The sequence below is a fragment of the Hyperolius riggenbachi genome, chromosome 2 (genome assembly GCF_040937935.1).
Source record: "Hyperolius riggenbachi isolate aHypRig1 chromosome 2, aHypRig1.pri, whole genome shotgun sequence".
NCBI lineage: Eukaryota > Metazoa > Chordata > Amphibia > Anura > Hyperoliidae > Hyperolius > Hyperolius riggenbachi.
The window spans coordinates 487,029,953-487,049,886 of NC_090647.1; the positions used below are offsets into that span (position 1 = coordinate 487,029,953).

Below are 19,934 nucleotides of genomic sequence, written 5' to 3' on the forward strand. Positions count from 1 at the left end.
AGACAGTTATCATATTTGCTTTGGTGCACAAGTAATATTGCCTGTTTACAAATCACAAGGGCCCAAAGTACTTTGGATGCAGATGACAAGCGGAAGGAACTTTTCACTGCAAAACTAAGTGCTGTGTTTAAAGGGACTCCGAGCAGTGCAGAAACTATGGGAAGATGCATATCATTTTAAAGCTCTCTTTCTCCTCTTTCCAATGATATATAAACCGCCGCCCTACGCCTTTTAGACTTTGAACTTTGGAGCTGCTGACTTTGAGAAAAAGTCGCCCTGTGTAATACAATGTAACTATGGCAAGATGGATATCATTTTAAAGCTCTCTTTCTTCTCTTTTTGACGACACATAAACATTTTAGTTTTCTCTATTTTTGCGATCGAAATCGCGGCCGCGGCAATTTCAATCGTGAAACTAGCGAAAACTAAAAGGCGTAGGGCGGCGGTTTATATATCATTGGAAAGAGGAGAAAGAGAGCTTTAAAATGATATGCATCTTTCCATATTTTCTGCACTGCTCGGAGTCCCTTTAACTGTTTGAATGCTGTTTTGCTACAATTTTTTTGTGATAGTAGGTTTAAAGCTGTAAATCTTTTTAGAGCAAAGAAGAAATGCTGAGTTTCAGACCACTTTAACATTAACTTTCTTTAGTGAATCAACCCCATGGGCCCTTAATCAATTTACTTTTTCTCCTGAGTTTTCTCTCAGGATATCATTTTTCAAACGCACCAAGTAAAATGCTGGGCACCGGTCCAAACGATTTCAAGCTTTATTGAACACACTTGTTAAAAGCACACAGCAGACATGAGAGCATAGACAGTGGGGGTACAAGCACCAGTAGCCTGCCAGCCATTTCCTGGCACTGCACGGCTTCTTCAGAGACCAAATGCAGAGTGTCCTATAATTTTTCACCTTCCCTTTAATTTAACTTTTCAGCACTTTGCAATTGAAAAAATATCAAAAAGTGGGTGAAAAAGTACTGTCAAAATTATTGTGAGTGTGTTCTGGAACCTGCTTGTGGTTTAAAGGCATTTTTGCCAAGGTGTCAGAATATAATTTAGGAGAAAACTCAGGAGAACAAGTTACTTGAATAGGAACCTCTTTCAAACCTCATCAATAAATTGCCCTTTAAGCCACTAGCATGCAAGAAAATACTTCAGATGATTTTGGCAGTACTTTTTCACCAGCTTTTTGGTACTTTTTCAAATGCAGCAGCCTCACTTCTAGGGGCAGGCGAGACGGGTCTCCACTCGGGGCGCACTGAGGGAAGGGGGGACCAGCGGGCACACTGGGACTCAGCCGCAGGTAGGGGGGCCCGCCCTGGGGGCAATCTAGCCCTGAAACTGGCCTGAATCGCAGAGATGAAAAATGATCTCATTGGACAAAACTTAGGAGAACAAGTAAATTGAGTGTGGGTTGTCTTATGCAGTGTTTATATAAGATATAAGAGATATATATCATATACAGTTTTACGTAAGATAAAATTATCACGTGTTTTACATGTTGTCTACAGAGAATTAGAGCAGCTGAGTTCAAGCAAAAGCTGCAATTCTTTGGGCAGTCAGTAGATGGCGGCCTGGATCTTACTGAGGATGGATATCCAGACATTGCAGTCGGATCCTTAGGAACCGTTATTGTACTTCGGTAAGTAAAAAAAAAAGTTAGTGAAAACTAAAAGCTTTGCTTAATAGGGTTTTCTCATTTAAACGAAACTATGCCATGGCATTCTAGTCATCTGCACCATTGTTAATACACTACTCTAAGGGCTCATTCACACTGCAGAGAGCATACACGAACGCGATTTTGTGTATGTTATAGACTGAACAGAGGCGCCAAAAGAATAAAAACAATGTTTAAAATGTTTGAAAATTGCTTTGGAGGCAGTGGTGGACTTACCTCCCTAAGCAGACACAGGAAAGCTGTGCAATTCAACATAGAAATTTTTTTAATAGTATACTCCAGAGGGTTTAGTACAACGCGTTTCGCAGGTCTACACCCGCTTCATCAGGCAGTATAAAGTAGGAGCACACAGCAACGTAATGTCAGAGTAACGCCTGGCGCCTTTGTGTATGCGTTGCCATCGTGCGGCCAACGCACAGAATACACGTTGTGGTGCGCTAGGAGCGCAGACGTTGGCAGCCAACCCATCAGGAGAATGTGCGCGTTGTGCGATTAGATGTTCCCAGAAGCATAACATCGTATTGCATCGTAACACATGGGAACGCACACCTGTAATGTGAATGGTAACATGAAAGTCTATGGACATTCATGTTGCCATGTAGATCGTACACTATGTGCGTTGAGGTTAAAACTGACAGCGCTGCACATAGTGTCAATGAACCCTTACATTTGAAAAGCGCTTTTCTTCCATAGGACTCAACGTGCATAGTTATGTCTCAGATCAATAAATAGTTGCAGGGTGAATAGTCAGGTGTTCATAAATGTCAGACTAAACAAGTGGCTTTCCAGTTTAGACTTAAAGTGGCACTATGGCGAAAAATTGTAAAATGAGCCATAAATTACTTTTCTCCTATGTTGCTGTCACTTACAGTATGTAGTAGAAATCTGACAGAATTGACAGGTTTTGGACTAGTCCATCTCCTTATAGGGGATTCGCAGCAAGGCTTTTATTCTTTATAAAGATATTCCCTAAAAAGAATTTAAACAATGATGTTGGCCAGCTTCCCTGCTCACTACACATTTTTTTGGCAGTTGGACAGAGCAACTGCCATTCACTAAGTGCTTTTGAAGATAAATAAATCCCTGAGAATTCCCTATGAAGTAATGAACTAGTCCAAAACCTGTCGCTTCTGTCAGATTTCTACTACCTACTGTAAGTGACAGCAACAAAGGAGAAACATAATTTATGGCTCATTTTACTCTGGAGAAATGTACTTCTTATTTGTATATGTTTGCACATATTTAAAATTTTAAATTTTTCCACCATACTGCCCCTTTAAATGCTTCCAAGGATGGAGATGTCCTGATTGGGTGTGGAAGTTACAAAGTGTAGGGGCAGCATGACAGAAGGCTTGTCTCCAAAGGTTTTGAGGCGGACTCTGGGGTGACCAAGTTATTAGATACTATTGATCTAAGATTGTGTATGTGGGGGGAGTGATGCATTCGCAACAAATCCTTCAGTTATACAAGGTGCATGAGTTACTAACAAGCTTTACCATATTAACGGTCTCGCTATGCGCGTCCCGCAGCCCGTAGTAAAAGCATTACGCATGATCAGGCCAGAAATAAGGGTAATACTGCCATGTGCTAAACAGAGCATGGCACAGTTCAAACCTGGTTGTTGAATCTACCCCAATGTAATTTGTGGCTATGGCAGTGCCTTCTTTTTTTGGTTCTGGAGGAATTCATTATGACATTGAGTAGTCAGCTATTGCAAAAGAAAAAAAAGTCATCAGAAGAATCCTGATTTACGTCTTTATCAGGATTCTTCTAACGACTCCCAATCCCCCAGTGCGGTTTAGGTACCTGGATGGATTTCAGTTGTAAGTGCCGAAGGCCTGAAACATGTTGGATTTCTGTCTACTTTTTTTATATGGTGACTAATAAATACTATTCATTGAGTGCAATTCTGTGAAACTCCCATGGAGAGAAACAAAACTTACATGTTAGCCTTAGGATAAGTTTAGGAAATGTTACTCTGATGAACACATAACATACATAGGGTCATATTCACAGAACCATGGTAGTGCACTGCAATTTTACCTGGATTTATGCAAGTTACTTAGCATGCACTGCACAAATAGTGCAACCCACTTTACGTGCACAATGCAAATGCTGAAAGTATAGTGCGCATTACACACTGCAATTTCACCATATTTTTGTGAATAAGCCCCAAGAATGTGATTAATGCTATAGAGAAATTAGGTATAATGACTATCAGTTTATAAAGCTTTTTGGTTTTTTTTTTAAATTAGAGTTGTTCAAACGGAGTCTTGTTTTAATCTTTATATACATTTAATATAGAATTGTTAGGACTGCGTGTAACAAAAGCTAAGGCCTCGTTCACATTATGTGCTTGATTCACTAAATCTTGATAACTCAAATATCACACCTTATCAAAGATATCACACCTTATCAAAGTTAACACGCCTTATCAGAGTAGCATCGCGTGCGCTAAGAACTTATGCCTGCTAATTGGCAATGGAATTTGTCCTGCCCTGAGACCCTGCAGGTTCGTAGCGCTCGCTATGCTACTCTGATAAGGCGTGTCAACTATGATGAGGTGTGATATCTTTGATAAGGTGTGATATTTGAGTTATCACAGTTTAGTGAATCAAGCCCTATAGGCATTGCCATACATAGTTACACAGTTATTTTGTTTGAAAAAAGACATTTGTCCATCGAGTTCAACCAGTACAAAGTACAGCTCCAGCCTGCTCCCTCACATATCCCTGTTGATCCAGAGGAAGGTGAAAAAACCCTTACAAGGCATGGTCCAATTAGCCCCAAAAGGGAAAAATTCCTTCCCGACTCCAGATGGCAATCAGATAAAATCCCTGGATCAACATCATTAGGCATTACCTAGTAATTGTAGCCATGGATGTCTTTCAATGCAAGGAAAGCATCTAAGCCCCCTTTAAATGCAGGTATAGAGTTTTCCATAACGACTTCCTGCAGCAATGCATTCCACATCTTAATCACTCTTACTGTAAAGAACCCTTTCCTAAATAAATGGCTAAAACGTTTTTCCTCCATGCGCAGATCATGTCATCTAGTCCTTTGAGCAGGCCTAGGGACAAAAAGCTCATCCTCCAAGCTATTATATTACCCTCAGGTGTATTTATACATGTTAATTAGATCTCCTCTAAGGCGTCTTTTCTCTAGACTTAATAAATCCAGTTTATCTAACCTTTCTTGGTAAGTGAGACCTTCCATCCCACGCATCAATTTTGTTGCTTGTCTTTGCACCTGCTCTAAAACTGCAATATCTTTTTTGTAATGTGGTGCCCAGAACTGAATTCCATATTCCAGATGTGGCCTTACTAGAGAGTTAAACAGGGGCAATATTATGCCAGCATCTCGAGTTTTTATTTCCCTTTTAATGCATCCCAAAATTTTGTTAGCTTTAGCTGCAGCGGCTTGGCATTGAGTACGATTATTTAACTTGTTGTTGATGAGTACTCCTAAGTCCTTCTCCAAGTTTGATGCCCCCAACTGTATCCCATTTATTTTGTATGGTGCTAGACCAGTGGTACGACCAAAATGCATGACTTTACATTTTTCAACATTGAATTTCATCTGCCATGTATGTGCCCATATAGCCATCCTATCCAGATCCATTACAGCAGTATGTACAGCGTGTGAAAAGTGTCAGAAATGCAAAGACAGCAATTCTGTTGTTCAGACTATATGCAGCAGTGCGATGCACAATTGTACTGCTGCACACATTTTTGGCAAAGTGCTAATCCTACTCACTGTAATGAATGGGATCAGCAGTGCAATGCACTGCAACATAGATGGCATGCGATCGTGTGCGTTGCATTCTGAGCGCACAGCCATCTGCACTGCCTAGTGTGAACGAGGCCGTAAAATGCATGAACATTCAAGTCTTGTGGCAGATGAAAATGCTTATTGGTTCTTATTTAAGAATGATTTTATTTTTCCTCCATACAGGTCTCGACCGGTAGTGGAAGTAAAAGCTTATATGCAATTTACACCTGAACAAATTCCTCTTGTCTACAAAGATACAACTGTAGAGGCATCGCTGTGCTTTCATATAGAGCCTTTCAATAGCCAAGGTAACACACAGTAATTCTCTGCATTTGCTTTATTAACTTTAATCTCCAAGCACAGATCAAGACAAATGGTCCTTACAGCATTTCAGTGTGGCTAGGTTGAAATTAAATACCCTGTTATAAAACAAGAGTTTGCTTTCTTAAAACAGAAAGAATTTGCGATAATTCAGGTTGGAGTGAGCTTGAGATGTCTGCTGAATATATGCAAATTAACCATTGTTGCCCTTAGAAGCTAAATAATGGTTTAAGGGCAACACTGGTTAATTTGCTTCTAAGGGCAACAATAGTTAATTTGCATATATTCAGCAGTGATGCACTGGGAGACATCTCAAACTCACTCCAACCTGAATTATCGCAAATTCTTTCTGTTTTAAGAAAGCAAACTCTTGTTTTCCTTAGTATTTTAGTAAGGAGGCTCTTAGGACCATTGTAGCCCCTCACACACTCCAATGAGTTCTGGTTCACCATGAGCTTGCTGGTTAGTCTGTGCCTGTTATAAAATGTAATTCTTTTCATTAGACTCTGAAGACGACTCAGTCATTGATCAAGTGCTATTGGCCTTGATTCACAAAGTTGACTTATTTTTCACCTTAAAAGGGGAACTTTAATCAAGGAATCAACTTCAATACACCCAGTAGCTGATATTCCCTTTTTACAAGGAATAAGGCTGTAACATGAATACTTTCCGGGTGCACCGTAAGTACAGTATATATATATGTGTGTGTGTGTGTATATACAGTGCTGCCCATAATTATTCATATCCCTGGCAAATTTTGACTTAAAGTTCATAAGGCGATGTACAAGAGGCATTATTGTGGGGAAAAAAAATATTTCTCAGCTTTTATTTACATTTGAGCAAAAAGTGTCCAGTCCAAAATTATTCATACCCTTCTCAATAATCAACAGAAAAGCCTTTTTCAGCTATCATAGCAATCAAACGCTTCCTATAATTGCAGACCAGCTTTTTTGAATGTCTCCACAGGTATTTTTGCCCATTCATCTATAGCAATGGGCTCCAAATCTTTCAGGCTGGAGTGTCTTCTTGCCATCAGCTTGATCTTTAGCTGCCTCCATAGATTCTTAATTGGGTTCAAGTCAGAACGCTGGTTGGGCTACTCCAAAATGCTAATGTTGATTTCTGCTAACCATTTCTTTACCGCTTTTCAGCAGGACAATGACCCAAAACACACAGCAAATGTCCACTGGTGCCCAAGGCCAAGTTTCTCTGCACAGACTGCCTGATGCTGTCGTTGAGAATCCTCATGTATTGCTTTTTTTTCATGGTGCCGGTTACTGTGATTAGGTTCCCTGGTCCATTGGCTGAACCCCCCCCCCCCCCCCTTAAAGCATTAGGTTCCCACCACCATGTTTGACAGTGGGGATGGTGTTCTTTGGGTTGAAGGATTTTTTATTTTTTTTTATGCCAAATGAAGGAAACATCATTGTGACCAAACAATTCAAGGTTTTTTTCATTTGACCATAACACAGAAGACCAGAAGTCTTCTTGTTTGTCCAGATGAGCATTTGCAAAGGCGAAGCAAGCTTTTGTGTGCCTTATCTGAAGACGTGGCGTCCTCCTTGGTCTGTATGCGTGAAATCCAGCAGTGTGCAGTGTCTGTTGGATTGTCTGCCTTGAGATATTGCCACCAGCAAAGCCCAGATTCACGAGGACGGCCTTAGTGGTGATCCTTGGATTCTTTTTCACCTCTCTCACTATCCTCTTGGCCAGCACAGGTGTCACTTTTGGCTTCCGACTACATCCTCTGAGATTTTCCACAGTGCGGAACATCTTGTATTTTTAATAAAAGTTTGCACTGTAGCCACTGGAACTTGAAAACATTTAGAAATGGCCTTGTAGCCCTTTCCTGACTTGTGAGCAGGCACAATGCGCAGCCGCAGGTCCTCACTGAGCTGTTTTTTCTTAGCCATGACTGTCCATAAACCAACTGCAGAGAGCTGCTGTTGTTTACCTGTTGAGTTGATTAAAACCGCTGTTCCCAATTAATCTGGGTAATTAGGATACTTTAGAACAACTTGGACTATTTGGAATGGTATAGAACTTTGGATTTTCCCACAGACTGTGACAGTTTGTGAAGGGTATGAATAATTTTGGACTGGACACTTTTTGCTCAAATATAAATAAAAGCTGAGAAATGTTTTTTTTCCCACAATAATGCCTCTTGTACAACATCTTATTATCTCTTGAGAGACATCTATGTCATTACCCGTCAAAAAATGACTTGATGGTTGAATAAAAGTAACTTTAAGTCAAAATTTGCCAGGGGTATGAATAATTATGGGCAGCACTGTATATACATATATGTGTGTGTGTATGTATATGTATATGTTCACTTTCTTCTCATATACTGTATTATAGATAAACAAGAGACAGTAAGAATGTTTTTATTAGAACACAGATTAATGACAAAGACAACCATAAGAAACCCAGGGTGGCCAAATAATTACCTTTCTCCAATTCTCCAGACTAGTAAAATGCAGGAAGAGAATTTCGCATCGAAATGAAACTTGCCTAATCGGTGCTACCTCTGCTCCATTTCCAGAATTTAAAAAAACAAATCTGAATTATAATCTGGACCTTGATGCCTACATGGAGGCGAAAAGGATAGCGTTCCACGACGAAGCCTCCAGGAACGGAATGCTTTACCTCTTGAATGTCAACTGCACAAAACCCATTGTGCTGAATGTCTTGGTAAACTCTTCTAAAACTCTCACACTGTGGGCTTGATTCGCAAGACCGTTGTAACGCAAAGCACGAGCGTACTATGCGTTTAGCGTGCAATGTAATGCTTGTGAAGGTTTGCACGCGTAAAGTATTATGTGCGCGCTCTAACAAAGATTGTCGCACGTTAATGCGCACACTTTGCCACGTTAACGTGGGCACGTAAATCTTTACGCGCAAACCCTCACGCGTATCACATTGCGCGCTAAACGCATACCGCGGTCGTGCTATGCGTCACCACGGTTTTGTGAATCATGCCCTTTGTACCAAATTCCTACCTCAGCAGATTATTATGCAGATTAACTACTGATTATCATAGTGCAGCATTTTGTTGGTGTATACTATATTTTCATACATATTATTAATGTTGATTTAGGCATAAAAAAAACATAGTCCACTGTTATTAGAAAAATTATGTTTGTTCATTTACAAAATTGATATGTAGAGATCATTGCACAAAAGGCACAACCCGCATTACCTAGGTATGGCGCACACTGCTAGTACACTCCATGCCACTTGCATAATGGGTGTTATCTAGGTCAGTGTTTCTCAAATACTAATTTGGCTTTGTTTAAATAAGATTCATAAATTCTAAAACTCTAAATTTGTTTTTCTTGGTTATGTATATCAAGCCTGAGTACCCCCTGGAACCATCAGAAGTAGCCCCTGGGGTACGCATACCACATGTTGGGAACCTAGGTTCTAGGTAATGCAAATTGCGCTATTTGCTTAAGACGCACTATGTGGCTGGCATACGGCAAGTAACGGTAAGATTGCCATATTTAGAAGTACCAGTAAAATTGCCGTGTGCAGTTTTGTGAACATGCTGCTTTGTATAAAAGATTACATCATCACTAACTTCTGGAGGGCTGCCCTGAACGCACATCAAAGATGCATAATGTTACTAAACAGACATAGTATTACTGAGGTAGCATCTGTAGTTACATTTTGTGTTTCATTTTTCTGTTCTCTTTACAGCCCTGTATTTATGACTGCTTCAGTGATATTATTATCAATGTTTCTTATACACTGACATCCACTGATCAAAAGAGGGACCTCCCATCACCCATAATGGACTTTTATAAGAAAAATTACACTCTCTCACAGGTAAAGTTTCACAGCCATTTTCCTCTTGTAACCTAAGAAACTTTGAGGCTGTGAAGTGGTTATATTCGGTGGATGATCTCATCTCACTGTAAAGCTGCTTGCATATATTGGGTAATAGTTGGGCTGTGTACCGCTTGATCTAGTTAGTGACCACTTGCACACAAGTCTGGATTTATGCATTTTCTGCCCCTAGGCCAAATATGTTGGGCCTCCCCACCAAGTGCAGCAGTACCCCCCCCCCCCCCCTGTAGCCCCCTCTTCCATGTGTAACATCCATATGCTGCGCCAGCGCTTCTCTTCCTTGTACAGCTCCTTTGGACATCAGTCTCTCCCCATTTGTAGCCTATTTCATTTCCAGGTGTCCCCTCTTGCTGCTGCCGCCCAAGGCCCAGGCCTTTGTGGCCTTTACAAAAATCAGGCCCTGCTTATACAGATATGCCCACGGGCATATACTGTTCCACAAGGATGGGAGGAGAGAAGAGGACTCCCACTGAAAGCATAGATCCAGGGCGGATTTACCATAAGGCACTGTAGGCACGTGCCTGCAGGTACCTGATAATAAAAAGGCGGCTCACTCTGCTCCTCAAGTGCCTTCCTCCCTCCTTCCCTATGCAACATACAATAACATTAATATAGCGCTTTTCTCCAATAGGACTCAAAGCACTTAGGCTCTCTCAGATTCAGTTATTGGTAGTAGGTTACCTCTGACTACCTAATACTAAGGGGCACCTGTAGCTACCTATGACGTGCAAGGGAAATAAGGGAGAAGTGACAGCTGGGCCAGCCAGCACACTTGTGGTGCAGTTTGGGGGTTTGTAGGCTCATGGAGGGCGGAATGTAGGGTGCCAAGACATCTGTGCCTATATGTTCCTGTGACGTAAATCCAGGCCTGCATAGATTAATTATTGTGTTTTCAGCCTTAGATACAGCCAATCAAGATACACCTTCAGTCACACACAGAAAAGGCACCGGAAAGCAGACGCACAACTGGGGCTTGCTATAGCAGGCCGTGCAATGCTGGGAACCGAAACAGAGGGAACATTAGAAAATTGGACGCCCTCCTGGGCAAAGCAGCAATTTGTGGCGCCAGAGGTGCTGTGGAAATTTAAGGGATGCTATAGGTGCCATTTGAAAAGCTTAGATTAATGGCTATAGCAGGGTGCTCAAAAAATAGCGGCTACTAATAACCGCAACTGGGAAAATAGCAACACAAAAAGCTGCTACAGGAAAAATAGCAGCTACAAGAGTATCTCTGTATGGCCAAAAATATAATTATACCTCAGGAACAATTATAGTTACTTTCATGTTCATTGAATAACACACAATTTGATAGGGCACTAACCTTAAATAATATAGTGTATGGGATCCAAACACACACAATATGACAGGACCTCAAATGTCATCTTGGTATTCCTCCATATTACACTACACAGTGCACCATAGTTTTCATGGAGAGAGCACAATGCTTCCTGCACTGATGACCTTCTCGAGTGCTCCCATCATGTATGAATACATGGTCCCTAGGTATTACTCCACACAGTGACGTAGCTTAGGATCTAGGGGCCCCGGTGCAAATTATACATGGGGCCCCCCCAAACACTCTATACATAACAATTGATACAGCGCACCAAAACCTACCAAAGACAATCACAGTGTCAGAGGTGCAAGAAGGGGATGGGGAGCAGCTTGTTAATGGTTATTATCATGCAAAGCATCAATAGAAGTGATTATTACAGCACAGGACCAGTAAAGAGCTAATACTGCAGTTGAGGGAGGGCCTTACGGGGCCCCGATGCGGTGGCTACCTCTGCAATCCCTATTGCTACGCCACTGACTCCACACACTGAGCCCACCACCATAGTGGTGCAACTAGTACCTGAAGCAGCACAGGTGGTATTTGGATTAATCTTGGACAATATTTTATACTTTCACAGACAGGTGACAAAGTTATTTAAAGGACCACTCCAGTAAAAAAAGTAAGCAGTTAAATCCTGACAGAACAGCTGTGGACTAGTCCATCTACTCATGGGAATTGTCAAGATTTTCTTTGTTTTCAAAAGCATTTCCTTATATCAGCAAAAAGATAGGATATCCGGGCACCAGCAGTTGCATAGCAGTCCACCACTTTTATTTCATCCCCATCACCAACAGATACAAGGCAAAAAACAAGGCGTTTCGCAACACAAGTTGCTTCCTCAGAGACTCTGAGGAAGCAACTTGTGTTGCGATACGGCTGTTAGGCCTTGTTTTTTGCCTTGTATCTGTTGGTGATGGGGATGAAATAAAAGTGGTGGACTGCTATGCAACTGCTGGTGCTCGGATATCTTCTCTTTTTGCTGCTTACATATTGACTCTGGTCTGGAGGCACAGTATGCTTCAAGCTAACCCCCATCAGGTGTGCCGGTTCAGCATCTAGTGCCGACCCAGTACTTCTCTTCTCTTCCCAAGGAGCATTTCCTGAAAGCCAGTTGCTAAGTCTAACTGCCAAAATAGTGAGCAAGTGAGTAGGGAGGCTGGCTGAAAACCCAGAAAATCCCCCATGAGGAGATGGACTAGTCTAAAACCTGTCGGTTCAGTCAGGTTTTAATTGCTTATTTTTTTCACTGGAGTGGCCTTTTAACAGATTGTATGTCGCTGGAATAAATTTGTTTTTGTTTGTTCAGTTGCCATATGAAAAAGACTGCAAAAATAAGACTGTGTGCACACCAGAATTGCATCTAACCACAGAAATGTCCAGGTAAGAGAAAACATACACCACAATTAAAGAGTATTTTGGGCACGGATTGATACTGATAGGTTAATTATTCACCGGATTTCCACTTTTCTGTGGTCTTAGACTTGGCCATAGATTCCATTGCTCCACTTCAAAGCACACCTGAACTGAGAGGGATATGGAGGCTGCCATATTTATTTCCTTCTACACAATACAGATTGTCTGGCTGTCCTACTGAGCCTCTGTTTCTAATACTTTTAGCAATAGAACCTGAACAAGCATGCAGACCATATGTTTATGACTGAGGTATAATTAGATTAGCTACATGCTTGTTTCAGGCGTGTGATTCAGACACTGCTGCAGCCAAAGACATCAGCAGGACTGCCGGGTAACTGGTATTGTTTAGCCTCTTAAACCAATCTGGACGTCTATAGTTGCAGGCTCCCGCGGCTCATTCCCGGTGGCACTTACAGGGAATCATTTGGTGAAGGGGAACATGTGTTCCCCGAGCTAACCAAAGCCCCTGTGAGTGAATCAACATGCCTCAAATTACGAGGCATGTTGATTCATAAAAGTGGAAGTAAAAATGCAGTTAAAAAGATTGTTCACTTCTTGGTAACTTCCCATATAGTGTCTTAAAAGTAAAAAAATTAATACATTCAATGTTTATTAAAACCTTATTACTTCCCCGCCCTCCCCCAACTACCAATCATAAACATGTACAAAAAAGAAAGAAAAGTGACAAAAATACATGATTAGTTACCTTAGGGTCTGAGCTTTTTTAATATGTACGTAATGAGGGTATATTACTGTTATTTTAGGAAATAGGGGCTTGTAATTGTTGATTGGGTACATAACATGCAAAACAGAAACAAATACACCTTTATTTCCAAATAATATGTTGTCGCCATATATTGCACTAGGAACATAATTTAAATGTTGTGATTGCCAAGACAACTGGGCAAATAAAATGTGTGGGTTTTATATATTGTAGCTTTGTTTATTTTAAAACGATAGAGGATGAAATTTAAAAAAAGTGTATTTGTTTTTTTTCTTGTCTTTCCCTATAAAATGCATAGAAAATTAAGTAATTACTGAAAACAAGTATCATCTCCAAAAAGCCTAAATTATGGCAAAAAAACTAGATACATATCATTTAGGTGTGATAAGTATTGATAAAGTTATTGGCGAACTAATGGGAGGATCGCTGACAGGGGAAAATTGCTTCCGTCCTTAAAGTGGACCCAAATTAAAAATACAAGTTTTCAGAAATAAAATCTATTTTCTAAATTATAATAATAAATAGCAGCCTTTTTTCAGCTGTATGATGACAAATATAAAATATTTTACATTTATTGGAGAAACCCCTCCCTTCCTTTCGAATTGCCGGGACAAAATCCGGCAAACTGGTGAAGTAGGTGGTGTCCAGCAATGGAGGAATTGCTAATAACTGCCCCCAGTATAATCCTAGTTATGAAAAGAGAAGGGTGAAAAGCATGTACTGAAATGCCCATAGGTTTGAAGGAGTGTTTATTTTTCTTTGTATGTGTCAGAGTGGTGCAACTAAATATTTTTAATTAAAAAAATGTTTGGTTTGGGTCCGCTTTAAGGTGAAAACAGCCGTGGGCTGAAGTGGATAAAAGAAAATAAATAAATATAGCAGCCTCCATATCGATCTTAGTTCAGGTGTACTTTAAATCAGGAGGAGCCTAAATTATTTTCTCCCAGTCTAATACCCGTGTAATGTCGTTTGACGGCAAACAGGAACCGATACCTCAGGCAGCATTGCAGGGTCGAGGCTGAGCAGACATGTTTCTTGCATTGAAAGAGAGCAATGTGTTCTGCTCTATGCAGGGGCTGGAGTGACGTGGGAGTGATGTCGGGCAGGGGCTAGGGAAAGTGGGTGAGAACAATGTAATCTCCTATCTAGCGGCCAAAGTGATTTGCCAAGCAAATTGCTGGCCAAGTGGTTGGGGGCATCAGGGGATGTCATACAGATGCTGGATTCTCGGCAGAGGCGATCATTATCAGTCGCCAAGTTTTATCTGGCATATGTACAGGAGTTAAGATGGTCCATATCAAAGAGTGAGCCATCCTTATAATAGGAGCAGTAAGTGGGCAGAAGTGGGAGCTCAGATGTGGAGATCTAGACACTGTCAAAAATGCTGAAAGGCCGATCCATGCAAATATGCAACATATTTTTAATCGTTAATTGGTACACGAGCACAGAATGCTTTTTCTTTTATTTAGGAAGGAACTTATTGTTGGGCACACCAAAGACCTGACCATGAGCATTTCCTTGGAAAATACAGGAGATGATTCCTACATGACGAATGTGACACTGATATATCCTAAAAACCTGCAGTTCAATACAATTAAACCGGTAAATACAACACATTTTCCTTCATATGAGTGATTACATAATGACTGGTTTCTTTTTTCAGACTACAAATAAGACTTTTACAATGATCTTCCCTTTCAAAACTGATAATAGTGTTGGCGTTCGAATTCGATTGCATTTGGAAATCCGCATTTTCCTGCACACCGTACCCAAAGCAGTGGACAGCGTCAGGGGGAGGTCACATACTAGCGGTTCACACTATGCGTCATGTGACTCTGATGGTTCCTTCTTCTGGCATGGAAGGTGAAAGCATTAGAGTCACGTGAAGCAAGGCGTGAAACCGCAAGTAAGTGTCCTCCCCGTGACCCTGTCCACTGCCTCGGGCAATTAGTGACTGGTCAAAAAATCCAAACAAGTATGGTTGATAAATGAGAAGGTTATAATTCTGTCTTTTATGAGAATTCAACCAGTTAAAATCATCAGGAAGTCCATTTTACTGGCCAGTTCCAAGTTGCATACAGTCAAGGCCGCATTTATACCTTTTCCGCCCCTAGGCTAAGTATATTGTGGCACCATCTCCATGTACAGCAGTGCCCCTACCATCTCATGTGCAGCCCTCTCTTCCATGTATAACATCTATGTACTGCAGCCCCCTCTTTCATGTACAGCTCCCTTGGGCATCAGTTTCTGTTTTCATGTGTTGCTACCCATCTGCAGTCTTCTTTTTCATAAGTAGCAACCCCTATTTAATGTCCAGGTGCCCCCTTATGCTGCAAGAGATGTAGTAGTATACAATATTGATACCTAGAGGCAGGGTGTTGTAGATTATCTAGTAGGAATACAGCCAGAGGTCAAAGGGATAATGGCTTAAGGTAGAGTGTATGTATGATGGAAAAAGTGAGTTGTGAGGGCGTTTACAGATATCAAATGTTGGAGAGTGACGGATGTGTTGTGGAAGGGGATTCCAGAGGAGGGTGAAGCACGTGCAAAATCTTGTATACGTGAATGTAAGGAGGTGATTCTAGAGAAGGACAAAAGAAGGTCATGTGCAGATCTGATATTGCGGTTGGGTTGGTATCTGGAAACTAGTGAGGAGAAGTACAAAGGAGAGAGATTGTGTAGAGCTTTGTAAGTTAGGGTGGAGTTTGAACTGGATCCTCTGGTTAAGTTAGTGTTAGTTGGTAGTCCACAAAGTAATATGCAGTGATGAGCGAAAATGACGATATTCTTTTCGCCTTATTTTCATGAAAATAAGTACAAATTTTTGCTTCGACAAGCAAAACTTTACTCTAATATTTTTTTTCTTTGCCTAATATTTGACGACTTTCGCAGTCCATAGCAAAGCCTCCTTACTAGCTAGAATCACCAAATTTGCAGGGTATGTTAAGGAAACAAGTGGGTACAAGAAAAAAAAAGACCTCATAGTTTTGGAGAAAACTGATTTTAAAGTTAAGATAGGAAAAAAGTATACGTTTCAATGCGGTAAATGACAGATAATGTCGCAACCTAATGCTAGTGTACATTTACATTTATCAAAAGAAAGATAATAGACAATCATCAGACAATAGACAAGCATCAATAAACAATCATCAATAGACAATAGACAATCAATAGACAATAATCAATAGACAATCAGACAATAGACAGTGCACAAAAATAGACAATAGACAAACAATAGACATTTAATAGGCAATCAATTTCAATAGGAAATAGACAATCATCAAGAGACAATCAAAAAAATACACAATCAGACAATAGACAATCACACAATAGACAATTATTGAATAGACAATAGACAAACAATAGACTATAGACAAACAAACAACTCATCAATAGACACTCATCAAAAGACAATCATCAATAGACAAACATCAATAGACAATAGACAATCATTAATAAACAATCAGTAGACAATAGGCAATCATCAATAGACAATCATAATCAGATAATATACAATCATTATCAGACAATAGACAATCATCAATAGACAATAGACAATCAACAATAGACAGTCATTAATAGTCAATATACAGTCAATATACAATCATCAATAGGCAAAAGAAAATCATCAACAGACAATCAACAATAGGCAATAGACAATCTACAATAGACAGTCATCAATAGACTATCATCAATGGACAATAGGCAATCATCAAACAATAGACAATAAGACAATAAAGACAAAGAATAGACAATAGATAATCAATAGACAATCATCGATAAATAATCATCAAACAATAGACAATCAGGCAAAATACAATCACACAATAGACAATCAAGACAAAGAATAGACAAAAGTCAAACAATAGACAATAAACTATTAATAGACAATCAAAAGACAGTCCTTAGTAGACAATCAGAAGACATAAATCATCAATAGGCAATAATCAAAATACAATAGACAATCAAACAATAGACAATCAACAGACAATAGACAAACAATAGACAATCAACAGACAAAAGATAATCAATAGTCAATAGACAAGTAATAGACAATCAACAGACAATCAATAGGCAATAGACAATCATCAATAGATAATCATCAATGGACAATAGACAATCATCAATACACAATCATCAATAGACAATCATCAGTAAACAATCATCAATAGACGATAATCAATCAACAGACAATGGACAATCATCAATAGATAATTATCAATAGACAACAGGCAATCAGACAATAGACAATACTCAATAGACAATCATCAATAGACAATCATCAATAGACAATAATCAATCATAAATAGACAATCATCAATAGATAATCATCAATAGACAACAGATAATCAGACAATAGACAATCATCATTAGACAATAAATAGACAATAGACAATCATCAATAGACAATCATCATTAGACAATAGACACTCATCAATAGACAATAGACAATCAATAGACAATCATCAATAGACAAAAGAAAAATTATCAGATAGTATACAATCAATAGAAAATAGACAATCATCAGACAATAGACAACCATTAATAGACAATCAATGGATAATAGACAATCATCAGACAATAGACAATCATCAACAGACAATCAACAATAGACAATCAACAATAGACAATAGGCAATCATAAATAGACAATAATTAATAGACAATCATCAACATACAATAGACAATCATTAATAGACAATCATCAAACAATAGACAATCAGACAATAGACAATTAATAGATAATAGACAATCATCAGACAATCGACAATCATCAATAGATAATCATCAATAATAAATCATCAATAGGCAATCATCAATAAACAATCAATAGTCAATCATTAATAGACAGTAGACAATCATCAATAGGCAATCATCAATAGGCAATCATCAAACAATAGATAATCAGACAATAGACAATAGACACACAATAGACAACCAATAGACAACAGACAATCATCAATAGACTATAGACAACCATCAATAGACAATCACCAAACAATAGACATTTAGACAATAGACAATCACACAATAGACAATGAAGACAAAACTAGGCAATAGTCAAACAATAGACAATCATCAATCAACAATCATCAATAGATAATCAACAATCAATAGACAATCGAGAGTAGACAATAGACAAACAATAGACATTCAATGGACAATAGATATTCAATAAACAAAAAAAAGACAATCAATAGACAAAACACAATAGACAATCTTCAACAGACAATCATCAATAGACAATAGACAATCATCAATAGAAAATTATCAGTAGACAAAATTATCAGTAGACAATAGACAATCATCAATAAACAATAGGCAATAGTCAGTCCTCAATAGACAATCATCTTTAGATAATAGACAACAGTGGTGAGCGAAAAAGCCAATATTCTTTTCACCCTATTTTTGCTAAAATAATATTTTAGCTTTTTTTTTGCTTAATATTTACGTACTTTCGCTGTTAATAGCAAAGCCCCCTTACAAACTAGAATCACCATATTAGCAGGATATGCTAAGGTGAAAAGTTGGTCTTTTATCAATTTTAAAGTTAAAATAGGAAAAGTATAGATTTAAATACGGTAAATGACAGATAATGTAGAAACCTAATGGTAGTGTAAATTTACATATATCAAAAGAAAGAGCAAGGAATTCCATGACGGGGTTTGCGAGTGGGTCTGTACGCAGTGCGCACAGACCCCCTGGAAACCCTGTGGAAGTGGTAACGCTTTGGCCAGGGATTGCTATACAGCTGCAATAAAGCTGCATAAGTGTATAAGGATCCCTGGCAATTTTAACAATTATTTAAAACTGTTTTTTGTTGTTCAGAGTGTGGGAAAAAAAAAAAGAAAGGTCCCTTCTCCCAAGCCTCTTTACCCCTTGTCCCCCATGCAGGCTGGGATAGCCAGAAATCGGAGCGTGGGGCTTTGCACGTGAGCTATACCAGTCCGCATGATCCATGGTATGGTATGGCAAAGTCTTCCTCTCTCCCCCAGAGCCCTTGTCCACACTATGGACAAGGGGCTCTTCCCCACCTCTGGTGCCCCAAGAGGAGGTGGGGGTGACAATGCCCTGGGAGTGTTTATGGTGGCATCTGGGAGTCCCCATTAAGAAGGGGACCCCCAGATACCAGCCCCTCCCCAGGAGAAATGAGTATAGGGTTACATAGGGCCCCTTACTCATGTCCACAAGGGGTTAAAGGAAATAAAAACACAACCGCGTATAAAGTCGTTTAATATTCTTAATTAACCAGAAATAGTTAACTGTACCCTAAAAAAAAGTTTCCACGTCAACATCCTCAGAAATGTCCCATGCCAATATACTCTAATGTTGCAAACTTGATTGAAGATCTTTGCGCACCCAACGCCACATACCGCCGCTCCCCGCACAGCTTTAGCTATACTTAGTGTAGCTAGAGCTCCGTCCGTCCCTCTTGCATGGCTTTTCTTCTCTCCTCCCCACCCACTGCACCTATCTCGCCCACACTGGCACCTTGGAACTACCATAGCACGCTGATAACAGGGTGCTACGGGTGCTCCAGGGTGCCAGTGTGGGTGGGGGCGATAGGTGCAGTGGGTGGGGAGAAGAAGGGGAGCCACGGAGGACAGAGCTCTAGCTATACTAAGTGCAGCTAAAGCCAAAGCATCTGTAAATTTGACTCCCAATGGGGATCAGAAGGATCCCCATTGGTCTGTTAATAGACCAAGGGGGAGCTTTGGAGCCAAATTCAAATATGCTTATGCTCTAGCTATACTTAGTATAGCTAGAGCTGCGTGGGGAGCGGCGGTGTGGTGGTGGGTGCGCAGAGATCATCAATCAAGATCACAACATTAGAGGA

General features: G+C 39.9%; 1 protein-coding gene across 3 annotated transcripts in view; it reads left to right on the forward strand.

The window, feature by feature from the left end:
- ITGAE (integrin subunit alpha E) overlaps positions 1–19,934 on the forward strand; it is a 170,972-nt gene that overhangs the window by 72,773 nt on the left and 78,265 nt on the right. For all 3 annotated transcript variants that reach the window (XR_011026492.1, XM_068270361.1, XM_068270362.1), the window contains exons 16-21: positions 1,514–1,644; positions 5,635–5,759; positions 8,318–8,466; positions 9,475–9,603; positions 12,267–12,340; positions 14,567–14,699. Coding sequence is in view for 2 of the 3 variants with exons in the window: in XM_068270361.1 (XP_068126462.1) it covers positions 1,514–1,644; positions 5,635–5,759; positions 8,318–8,466; positions 9,475–9,603; positions 12,267–12,340; positions 14,567–14,699 (741 nt within the window). In the remaining variant the exon portion in view is untranslated. The remainder of the gene's footprint in view (positions 1–1,513; positions 1,645–5,634; positions 5,760–8,317; positions 8,467–9,474; positions 9,604–12,266; positions 12,341–14,566; positions 14,700–19,934) is intronic.